Source organism: Bos grunniens, chromosome 20 (genome assembly GCF_055505025.1).
Source record: "Bos grunniens cultivar Pamir isolate PY7600 chromosome 20, Bosgru_T2T1.0, whole genome shotgun sequence".
NCBI lineage: Eukaryota > Metazoa > Chordata > Mammalia > Artiodactyla > Bovidae > Bos > Bos grunniens.
Window position 1 is genome coordinate 32687480 of NC_141184.1, and position 12278 is coordinate 32699757.

At 45.7% G+C, this 12278-nt stretch overlaps 1 protein-coding gene across 3 annotated transcripts in view; it reads right to left on the reverse strand.

Moving 5' to 3' along the window:
* Positions 1 to 272: 272 nt before the first annotated feature.
* AGXT2 (alanine--glyoxylate aminotransferase 2) overlaps positions 273 to 12278 on the reverse strand; it is a 42946-nt gene continuing 30940 nt past the window's right edge. For all 3 annotated transcript variants that reach the window (XM_086361374.1, XM_086361375.1, XM_086361377.1), the window contains 2 exons: positions 6854 to 6952; positions 273 to 958 (listed from right to left, as the gene is read on the reverse strand). In XM_086361374.1, the coding sequence (XP_086217500.1) occupies positions 851 to 958; positions 6854 to 6952 (207 nt within the window). In that variant the 3' untranslated portion in view covers positions 273 to 850. The remainder of the gene's footprint in view (positions 959 to 6853; positions 6953 to 12278) is intronic.

Consider the following 12278-nt stretch of genomic DNA (forward strand, 5'->3'; position numbering starts at 1 on the left):
ACCACATTGGAAATGAATATTAAAAACAGAAAGTATAAAAATATGTGTAGACTGCTACAAGTCTTGTTATAAATAATTTCAGACATAGTATTAAAAAAATAGGAGTAATGAGAATTTAGTCCAGGGTAAGATGATGGCAGCGGAGACAAAGAAGACTCTGATAAACATTTTAAGGGAGTCAAAGGACAGGACAGTTATCTACATGGGGTATTTTCTGCCTCATTTCTCAGGATGCTTATGATTGTAATAAGAGAAAAATTAAAAAGACTTGTGTAGTCTATTGGATTTATTTTCTTGTAAAATAAGAAGCCTGAAGGTAAGGTGGCTCCAGGACAGGGTAAGTCAGTGGCCTGTTGACATCACTAAGAGCTCAGCTTCTCTCTACCTTCCAACCTCAGCAAATAAGCTTTGTCGTCAAGACTGCAAAGTGGTTGTTGTGGTTGGAGCCATCCTACCCTGACATCTGATGCTTTGGTGCAAGAAGAAGACATCTCTTCTGAAGATGAAGAGCAGAGGATGAAGAAACATTTCCCTGAAGGCACCTCCACTGGAAGATTTTCCTGGAGGAATCATATCACATATCAGTAGAAACATTCACCACAGAGGGGAGTCAAGTTACCATAATTAACCCAGATTAATTAGGGTTTATTCTCTGAGCTAGGGAGTCAGATCCTTTCCTGAAGGATGGCTTTCTCAAGGTAATAGGGGATAATAGGGACTCTGCTAACAAACATGGCTGGTAAGCAGTCAACCATACAACCAAGACCAGTGGTTTTGGAATTTCTCAGATTAGCTCTTGAACATAAGTGGGGAGTTCTTGAGGCTTGTGGTGTTTTTATTCTTGAAAATTTTATTTAGCTCTTCTCTCCATGTGTTGAATTAAGGCAGAGCGAAACACTTCCACTGCAAAATCAACTTCTGGTTTAGTGATGCACATTGAGGGCGCAATGCGGAAAGTCTGAGGAGACAAAGGAAAAATAGAGGAAAGGGTCACCACAGAATGAACTATGATTTCAGGGAAATGCGCTAGACTGGGAATCCAACATCTTGCTTTCATAACATTCCTTAAATTTCCCTCGAGGGTTGGTCTCCTCCTGACCCAGTGCTGTATCCAGGCCATTCATCCTCTAGTCTCAACAATTCTCGTACCATCTTCTCTGCCTCTTTTCATTTTTGTCATCTGCTGGCCTCCTGGTCCTTGCACCACCTCCACTGAGGTCTTAGGCCTCTATTCACCCTCCAATTCTGCCACTGCTGAGGTTGACTTCTGTGTCCCTGTGTAAAACCCAGCAAACTAGCATCTCCATTTCTTTTTTTTTAATTTTACTTATTTGGCTGTGCTGGGTCTTAGTTGCAGCATGTAGGATCTAGTTCCTTGACCAGGAATTGAACCTGAGCCCCCTGCATTAGAAGCATGGAGTCTTAACCACTGGACCACCAGGGAAGTCCCATTTTTCAGTTTCTTGATCGCCACATCTTCCAGAAACTTCATCTATGATCCTCCTCCGCATTCCTGCACATCCCAGGCCAGCCCCACAAGCCTCATCTTCACTAGGAATTCTTCAATTTCTGATCCCCACTGCCTCTGCCTTTCTCATGGAAACTTCAGCAGTCTCCTCATGCCTCCATGCTCTGTGGATCTGTCACTCCGCCTAGATCTCCGCCTCCCCTTCCGACCCAGCTCGGAGCACAGGGTTGGGGATATGAACCACTCTCTCACCTGCCCCTTTCTGCCCTCCTGCTGCTGTACCCACACAGTGAAGTCCCAGCCCTGGTCAGAGCTAGCACAGAACTGTGCTCCAACAGACAGCTGAGAAGCGGTAAAGAAACTCAAGCCGCTGGTGCACAGACACACCAAGTAAAGCAGAGTCCTGCTTCTGCTGGAGCCCTAAACGTTCAGGTCCTCTGTCATCCCTGGCTCAACTCTCGCACCCCTCACTCTATTTCACAACACTCTTGCCTCATGCTTCTCAGAGACTGTCACGCAAGAGCGCTCTGTAAATTTGCTCGCTCCCACGTGCATTCTTATATTCTTGCCTGAAGGTTCAGAGAATGAGCTGTCTCTAGTATTCGACTCCAAATTTTCCACCTGTGCCTTTGGCCCACGAAACGACATTCACCTCCCCTCCAGGAAACATCTCTGCATTCACTTGCATCTTCACCTCCTCCTCAACTTCCCCTCAGCCTATAAATAAGCACACTTAAAGCTCTTGTAAATCGAATCCAAGCCACACATGCATGCATGCACGCCAGGTCTCTTCAGTCATGTCTGGCTCTTTGTGACCCTATGGACTGTAGCCTGCCAGGTTCCCCTATCCATGGGATTCTCCAGGTAAGAGCTGTTGTTGTTGTTCAGTCGCCAAGTTGTGTCCGACTGTTTGCAACCCCATGGACTGTAGCTCGCCAGGCCTCCATGTCCCTTACCATCTCCCAGAGTCTGCCCAAGTTCATGTTCATTGCATCAGTGATGCCGTCCAGCCATCTCATCCTCTGATGCCCTTCTCCTTCCCAACAATAGGGATTTTTCCAATGAGTCATCTGTTCAAATCAGATGACCAAAATACTGGAGCTTCAGCTTCAGCATCAGTCCTTCCAGTGAATATTTAGGGTTGATCTCCCTTAAGAGTGACTAGTTTGATCTCTTTGTTGTCAAGGGACTTTCAGGAGTCTTCTCCAGCACCACAGTTTGAAGGCATCAATTCTTTGGCATTCTGCCTATGGTCCAGCTTTCACAACGGTATGTGACCACTGGAAAGACCATAGCCTTGACTATATGGACCTTTGTTGACAGAGTGATGTCTCTCAACACACTAGGGTTTGTCATCACTTTCCTGCCAAGGACCAATCGTCTTCTGATTTCATGGCTGCAGTCACTGTTCTCTGTGATTTTCGAGTCAAAAAAGAGGAAATGTGTCACTACTTCCACCTTTTCCCCTTATATTTGCCATGCAGTAATGAGGCCAAATGCCACTATCTACGTTTTTAAAAAATATTTAGTCTAAAGCTGGCTCTTTCACGCTCCTCCGTCACCCTCATCAAGATGTTCTTTAGTTCCTCTTTGCTTTCTAACATTAGAGTGGTATTGTCTGCATATCTGAGGTTGTTGATATTTCTCCCACCTATTCTGATTTCCAGCTTGTAACTCATCCAGCCCAGCATTTCTCATGGTATACTCAGCGTATAGATGAAATAAACAGGGTGACAGCAGACAGCTGTGTTGTACTCCTTTCTCAATCTTGAAACATGCAGTCATTCCATACAGGATTCTAACTGTTGCTTCTTGACCCGCATACAGGAGATGGGTACATATTCCCATCCTCTAAGAGCTTTCCACAGTTTGTCACAATCCGCACCGTCAAAGGCTTTAGCGTAGTCAATGAAACATAGATATTTTTCTGAAATTCCCTTGCTTTCTCTATAATACAGTGAATGTTGACAATTTGATCTCTAGTTCCTCTTCATTTTCTAAACCCAGCTTGGACATCTGGAAGTTCTTGGTTCACTTAACACTGAACCTTCGCTCTTCCCCAGTAGCATATTGGACAACGTCAGACCTGGGGGACTTATCTTTTGGTGTCACATCTTTGTGGCCTTTTATATAAGTTCATAAGGTCCTCACAGCAAGTACACTGGGGTGATTTGCCATTCTCTCCTCCAGTGGATCACATTTTGTCAGAACTCTCTGCTACGACCTGTCTGTCTTGAGTGGCCCTGAATGGCGTGCATTGAGTTCACAAGCCCTTTGCCATGATAAGGCAGTGACCCATGAAGGGGCCAGGCAAGAGTACTGGATACAAATAAAAATGTGTTGACCTTCCTGGTCCCTTCTAGCTACCATACAAACATTATCCTTCCTTTTATTATACTTAATAAATAAAAAGTCTGGTTGATGCTATTGGCCATTATCTTTTACTCTGCCTTCCCTCTATTCACATCTCAACCCAGTGCAGTCTGGTTTCTGTCCCACCAGCCTTCTGACTCCACTCTGACTAAAGCTACTAGTCACTTGCTGAGTGCAGAATCCAATGAGCACATCCCAGCCCTTATCCTTTCTGGTCTTCTCGTCCGCATTTAGCATTCCAATCCCTCCCGCTTCCCGAACCTCTCCACTCTTGCTTCCATGGCCTCCCACTCTCCTCACAGCTCTGCCTGTTGTTGTTGTTTTTTACATATTTATTTCTTTGGTTGTGCCAGGTCTTAGTTGTGGCATGTAGTTCCCTGACCAAGGATCGAACGCGGGCCCCCTGCACTGAGAGCGAGGAGTCTTAGCACTGGCCCATCAGGGAGGTCCCTCTCTGCCAGTGTTTTGTCTCCATCTGGGTACCTCTTATTCCACCTGCCCTTTAAATGCTGATATGACCCATGTGTCTCTCCTCACCTCTCTGCATTTCACATCCAGACTCCCTTCCCAGGAGATCTCCTCCACTCCCCACTTCTACGTTGATGACCTCCAAATTGTGATCCTCACCTTATTTTTTTCCTCTGATCTACAGACTTGTCTAAGAAGGAAAGGGAACAAGTCTGAAGCTGCACTTATCCTCACACTCCCTAAAGCAAGTTAGACCCGAGGGAGTCATCCCTGACGTTCCCCTTCCTTCATACCCAAGCCCTGTGCATTTCCCTGCCCGATTGCTCTCTGTTTCTCCTCTATCGCTACTGCTGCTGTTCAAGATCAAACAAAATCATCAGCCTCCACCTGCACTCCCTGTCTCCAGTCACATCCCCTCAGCTTTGCCTTCCTCAGAGGACAGATTCAGAAATCAGGCTGCCTGAGTCTGGATCCTGTGTGACTTGGGCACCTTCCTAGCTGTGCGACTTGGGCAACTTACTTAACCTCTCTGTGCCTGCTTTTCTTCATCTGTAAAATAAGGATAATAATGCTTATTTCATAGGTGTGTTGAGAGGATTAAATGAATCAATGTATGCAAAGAGTTTTCGAACAGTGTCTGAAAAGTAGTAAGACTTCTCATCTTTACTACTCACAGCCTCCCATCTCCTGCTCCAGTCCCATGGTATGTGTGTGTTTGTGTGAGTGTGCTTGTGTGTGTAGCTCTTCAAACACTGCCATGTTTCTATGTGTGCTTTGAGAGTTTATCACTGTTTAAGGCTCAGCCTAGCCAGAAAAGCTGACCCAGGAGTCCCTTCTCTTTCCTCCTATACTATCCCTTTTTATGGTTATCCGCCAGCTTCCTATATTGTATTATAATTTCCTGTTTATGCCTTTCTCCTCTGCCAACTCCATGGAGGGAAGGATAAATCTTATTTATCATTGTAGCTTTTGTATCCAGCCTACCAGTGGCTCCTTAGCACTTACGTGTGTGCCAGGTAACTAAGGAATAACGAAGCAAGTAAACAATGAATTGTTTCCTATCTTATTTCATAAGTAGCCCATCTTGGGATTTTGAATCATTAATTTTCTCTGATTCATATGGAAAAATATCTAGGACCAGGACTAGACAAAACAGCATTTCCAGGCAAAAGTGCTCCTCTGGTTTTGTTTGCTATGGTTTGGTTTGGGCTGGGAGAGCTTTCAGTCTCTTTGTTTACAAGCTGATGGGAAGCTAAGGAAAAGCTGCAGAAACAAGAGGACCCAGACCTGTTTCCTTAAGTGGAGGGGGTGCGGAGGGTCCAGAGCACAGGTGGCAGATCCAGATCTGAACAGGAGGGATGACTCGTTCTCCCTAACCTTTAGGAGAGGTGGGAAATGGCTCTGACAGAGAAGCGTCTGCAGGGACCTTGCCTAATAGCTTCCATTTTCTCTAAGAAGCATCGGTCAAGAGTGCTTGCTGAAATAAGGATGACCCATGTTTGAAATGGGAAAGAAAGAGGCCAAAGGCCAAGGACAACTTAGGGGAGGAACAGGCGTGACCCTAAATCTTTAATCTCTGTCCTGGAACATATTCCTGGAGAGGGTCCTGGGATGTGAGAGATGGAGTGGGCAGCTCACTGTACAGCAGTAGCAGCCCCTGCCCACGGCAGGGCCACACCAGGGTCCGGACTGCAGGGTTGTGCTTGGCTTTTCCAGGAGTTTGGGGCAGGGAGAGCTTGGTCTCTGCCTTTCCCAGCCTGAAGGAAAAGGGCCCTGGGAGTGGCTGCTTTTGAGTTCTTCATCAGGGACCCAGCCAGGGTGGTCCCCCGCCTCCTCCACAGGGTCACCTGGGCCTGCCAGCACTGTGACATTGCTCCTGGCCACAGCGGCCACTAAAGCTTGGTAGACTGGGATTCACAGGGTTAGAGTCTAGCACTGAGTTCAAAATAGCTAGGATTGCTTTTACAGGGGTCAGAACTAATTCATACATGAGACAAGCTATTTATGCATGACCGTTATGACACTGTTATAACCCGTCCTGTAAGTCCTCTGGTTTGTCAGTACAGTCCGTTTCTGCCACCTTAGACTGTCCCCTGTGTCCATTCCCCGAAGAACAGTGGGAACCAAACCATTTGGCATGGCGCCCTCTAGTGGCCTAAAGGTATAACTGTCCCTTTCTTTTGTAAACATCTGAGCTGTAAAGGCTGGGCTTCCCTGGTGGCTCAGATGGTAAAGAATCTGCCTGCAATGTAGGAGACCTGGGTTCAATCCCTGGCTTGGGAAGATTCCCTGGAGGAGAGCATGGCAATCCACTCCAGAGTTTTTGCCTGGAGAATTCCATGGACAGAGGAGTCTGGTGGTCTACAGTCCATGGGGTCACAAAGAGTCAGACTCGACTGAGTGACTAAACACACCACCCAGCAGTGAGGCCTAGACGAAGTGGAACTGGGTTCCCCTCTCACAGGCGTGAAGGTAAGGGACCAGCGTAGGGACATTAGGAGATGCCTACCTAAGCTGATAGGTAAAGACCAGCCTTTTTCTTACCTGAGAGAAAAGGCCGCCTCTGCCAATCAGAAGCCCCATGCATTTGCAGTCGTGGTGGATTTGATTTACTTCTTCACGGGGAAGAGGCTGGCGGCTCTCCTGTAAATACATTAAAAAAATATTCTATGTTCGACGTTTGAACAATTAAAGACATTATTTCTAAGAGAAATTAAATCCCACTGCTGGGCATACACACTGAGGAAACCAGAATTAAAAGAGACACATGTACCCCAATGTTCATCGCAGCACTGTTTATAATAGCCAGGACATGGAAGCAACCTAGATGTCCATCAGCAGATGAATGGATAAGAAAGCTGTGGTACATATACACAATGGAGTATTACTCAGCCATTAAAAAGAATACATTTGAATCAGTTCTAATGAAGTGGATGAAACTGGAGCCTATTATACAGAGTGAAGTAAGCCAGAAAGAAAAACACCAATACAGTATACTAACACATATATATGGAATTTAGAAAGATGGTAACAATAACCCTGTATACGAGACAGCAAAACAGACACTGATGTATAGAACAGTCTTTTGGACTCTGTGGGAGAGGGAGAGGGTGGGATGATTTGGGAGAATGGCATTGTAACGTGTATAATATCATATATGAAACGAGTCGCCAGTCCAGGTTCGATGCACGATACTGGATGCTTGGGGCTGGTGCACTGGGACGACCCAGAGGGATGGTATGGAGAGGGAAGAGAGTTCAGGATGGGGAACATGTGTATACCTGTGGTGGATTCATGTTGATATATGGCAAAGCCAATACAATATTGTAAAGTTAAAAAAAAATAAATAAAAGCAACTGAAGCAATCAATGCTCTACCCTCCCTCTCAATCTCTCTCCCCCTGTAATTGAATAAAGCTGTTAATTTCTGGATAGGATTTATTTTGGGGGGTGGCATTATTAAAAATATCTGTTTTTTTATCCCAATTCATTCCAGATTCCCAAAGACAAGATGAAGTTGAATGCAGATCGCCAGTGAATCTTGGCGCTGCAGGTGGTTACCCCAGGAGGTTGATTCTGTAATAGCCATATTTGGAGCCTGCTTTATTTGTGTGGAAATTGTCCTCAACTCTTCACTTGGTTTTGTCCCTGTAAAAAGTTCATTTCAGAGTCCAGGAAATGGCTCAGAAGTTGCACAAGGGCACAAACAGCCCAAGCTCTCCCTGAGCCACAGCACAGCCAGGGCAGCTACAGTGGGGCCCTATGTCCTCGTCGTCCCTCCTTGTGGAATTTGCACTTTTTCACCCAAGACTTACTACTCCAGGGTCAGGAGAGGTAAGCTCTCTGGAAACCCAGCGGTTGTTTCAGGTCACATGGCATCTGAAGGTGGTGACTACTTGTGGGCCCAGGCTTGCCAGCACCCGTCTGATGACATTGGACTGGGGATACCAGTGCTCCCTCTGTAGTCAAGTCTGACCCTGAATCTGCATCATCTGGAAGCCATTTTGAACTACAGACATTTAGACCTCAGGTCAGGCCTATTGATTACTTGGGGTAGGGCTTTATTTAGTCGTTAAGTCATGTCCCGCTCTTTTGCCACCCCAGGGACAGTAGCCCGCCTGGCCGTCCTGTCCATGAGATTTCCCAGGCAAGAATAATGGAATGGGTGGCCATACCCTTCTCCAGGGGATCTTCCCAACCCAGGGATCAAATCTACACCTCTTAATGTCTTCTGCACTGGGAGGCGGGTTCTTTACCACTAGCACCTTACCACAATCCCACCTTAACATTATGTGCTGTGTGCTAAGTCGCTCAGTCACGTCCAACTCTTGTGACCCCAGGGACTGTAGCCCACCAGGCTCCTTAGCCCACCAGGCTCCTCTGTCCGTGGGGATTCTCCAGGCAAGAATACTGGAGTGGGTTGGTATTTCCTTCTCCAGGGGGTCTTCCTGACTCAGGGATTGAACCCGCACTGGCGGGTGGATTGTTTGCCACTGAGCCACCTGGGAAGCCTGTAGAGCAGGCCTTCGGCATCTGTGTTTGTAAATGCTCTTCAGATGCTGGGCTGTGATTCCTCAGTTGTGAGCGCTGAGCCCTGTCACTGCCACTGGCCTCTCTTCTGTGGCACAGCCCTGAGAGCATCAGCACTGGGTCTGGCTCTCTAGCTTCAAAGGCATGATCCTGGCTCATGGGCCAGCCTCTGCGATCCCTGTGAGGTGGAGGAGGGCTCCCTCCCATGCTCCCAGCTTCATTTTTCTGCTCTGCGCTTTCCATCTGCCTTCCCATAGGCTTGGGTATCCATCCCCTTGCCCCATCCACCCTGAATCCTTTCCTGGTTAGGTGTCAGTGGCTGAGCACAGACTCAGACTGTACCTTCCAGAGAGGTCTATATTCTCAGTCTGTTGTGAAGCTTTAAGACTAGGAAAATATTATTCAAATGTTCAGACAAGAAGAGGACCCATGATGGGATAAAAGACTAGGATCACCTCACTGATCCAAAATGTTGTCCTGCTTGTCCCTGAGGCTCTCATGAGGGAAGACTAAAACACGGCAATATAATTTAGGGCTAAACGGTGAAAGGGCTTCCTGGGTAGCTCAGCTGGTAAAGAATCCACTTGCAATGTGAGAGACCTGGGTTCAATCCCTGGCTTGGGAAGATCCCCTGAGGAGGGTGTGGCAACCCACTCCAGTATTCTTGCCTAGAGAATCCAGAGGAGCCTGGTGGGCTACAGTCCATGGGATCACCAAGAGTCACACACGACTGAGCACCTAAGCACAGAACAGCACAAACTGTAGAAACTAGAAAGAAGTTGAGTATGGTTTAGGGGATGAGAGTTCAGAGGTCAGGAAGGGTTCCTGAGGGGCAGCTGGGTTGCTGGGGTCTGGGTGGCCATCAGGGGCCTGGGGAGGGAATTTAGTCTCACCCTGGTCTGAGCCAGCTCCCTCTCTGCTCCTCTGTCCTTTTTTATCACTCCCTAGCCTCAACTGCCAAGACTAACTGACCATCTTGTAGGCATATGCAGAGAAAAGCATGGTTGAAAAAATCTAATAAGGCAAAGCCACAGGACAGCCTGACCCGGCTCCATGCTTGAACCTAAGTTCCACCAGCCCCGTAATCAAATAGGCATGTTAGTAGCTAGCCTCTTCTTGACGGTATAATGTAGCTTCCTGTTTATTTTGTTTTTGTTTTTCAACTTGTTTTGAGAGGGTAGGTTTTCATTTAAACAATATAAAAGTATTCACGGTTATTGGGAAAAACTCCTTAAAGCAGTATGGACATGCATTTAGTAAAAATTGGAAGTTTCTCTTCCTAAAATCCTACTCCTAGGGACACTGCCTGTTAGTAATTTGGTGTGAACGAGACAAATTTTTTATGCATACAGATGCATTTAAATGCACATTTTAAAAATAATTCATCCTTTATAATGTTTTGCATTTGCTTTGAACAGTTTACAATGTATCCTGAACATCTTTCCATGTCAGTGTATCTGGACCTAGTCTTATTCTATTTTTTTAAAATAATTAATTTATTTTAATTGCAGACAAATTGCTTTACAATATTGTAGTGGTTTTTGCCATACATTGACATGAATCAGCCATGGGTGTACACATGTTCCCCACCCTGAGACCCCTCCCACCTCCCTCCCCATGCCATCCCTCAGGGTCATCCCAGTGCACCAGCCCTGAGCACCCTGTCTCATGCATCAAACCTGGACTGGTGATCTGTTTCACATATGGTAATATACATGTTTCAGTGTTATTATCTCAAATCATCCCACCCTCATGGACCTAGTCTTTTTAAAGACTGCCTAGTATTTTGTCACTTGTTGGTACAGCAATTTGTTTCATCTCCTATTTTTGGACATATATGTGATTTTCTATTTTTGTTTATGATTATAAAAAATATTGCAAACATCCTCACTTATTTATATCTACACACATCTGTGAATATTTCTCTAGGACACATCTCTATAAGTGGAATAGCTAGGTCAAAATGTATACATTTAATCTTTTAATAGACACAGATGAATTTCTGTCCAAAGGGCTGTATCCAGTTCACATCCTTACCAATAGCACATGGGAGTTTTAAATCTGGGTTATATTGTTCAGCATCAATACATCATATACATCAATACAGCATCAAAGCCAAGTTCTGTACTGTTTCAATTACATGAAAGTGGTCTGAAGTATTGCAGGGGCCTGAAATCAATCAATTAACACTGGTACAGTGCTCACCATCTGTGTATTTCCTGGCCCCAAAGGCATATAATTTACATAGGAAAAAAAGATGTTGATACTTGAAAATCGAGTCAACAAGTACATGATTTGAAAGATCATTTCAAAGGAGCTCTTTAGACAGGGAGTAGGAGAGGGATTCTCTGAAGGCTGGAGTCCCTTTAGACAGGAGAAGCAAAGGCAAGCTTAAAGAGGAGGTGTGGGGAAGAGTCAGATCTTGAACAAGGCTAGGATTTTCAAAGCTAGAGACAGAGAAGAGAGTATCATATTCCATGACTGGGGAAAAGTTTGAGCAGTATTTGAATGTACTGTCATTGAGGGGACAATGGATAGAATTAGCGATAGAGAAGTTCCTTCAGACCCCATGCTTACAACTACTGAAGGGCAGAGAGAAGAGGAAAAGAGCTCATTCTATATATACTATTTTATAGCCTATCTTATTTTTTCCATAATACAGTCTGCACATCTTCCCATGTCACACATATTTCTGTGCCACATAGGATGGATGTACCATCACTTAGCTTGTTTGGTATCAGTGGCCGTTTGGGAGAATTCTGATGTTTTACCAGGACAACCCAAGACCTGATGAGTGTCTCTGTCCACATGTCTTGAAGCACACAGTCATTGGGTTTGGACTAGCGGGGAAGGGAGGAGTGCCTCCTCTCTCATGGGGCTTTCCTCGGGGGATTCTGGGCTTTGAGGAGCCTAGACATCCTTGAGGGAGCTCCCGGGTTGGGAGAGGACTCATCTGAACTTTAGAACAGCCTTTTGGACAGGGCCCCAAGCTGAAGATGTGGATGTCACAGCTTGTGAGCCAGAGGGCCTGATTCGATATTGCAGTACTCTTCCTGTTGTCTTCCCGTAGCTTTAAAATCTTAATTAAACATTCCAGCCTTGTACTGTCTCTGCTGTGTGGTGTTAAGGGAAAAGTCTTATATCCATGGTCTGGGCTGAATATTGAAAGAATTGAGCATCAGACCTTCTAAATTAGGATGGCATGGTGACAGCAGATAGCAAGACATCTCCCATGGATAAGAATTAGGGGGAAGGCATTGATCTGACTATTCCTTCCCGTGCCAGAATTCTCCTGCTGTCGCTCTCCTCTGAGGATGTAGATTTCACTTTTATGGAGGATTGGGATGATTTCCTACTGACATGGACCCTAGGGGCAGCAGGAGGAACTGTGGGAAAGATTTGAAAAACATGGTGAAGAAAGAATCAATAAGACTTCACAT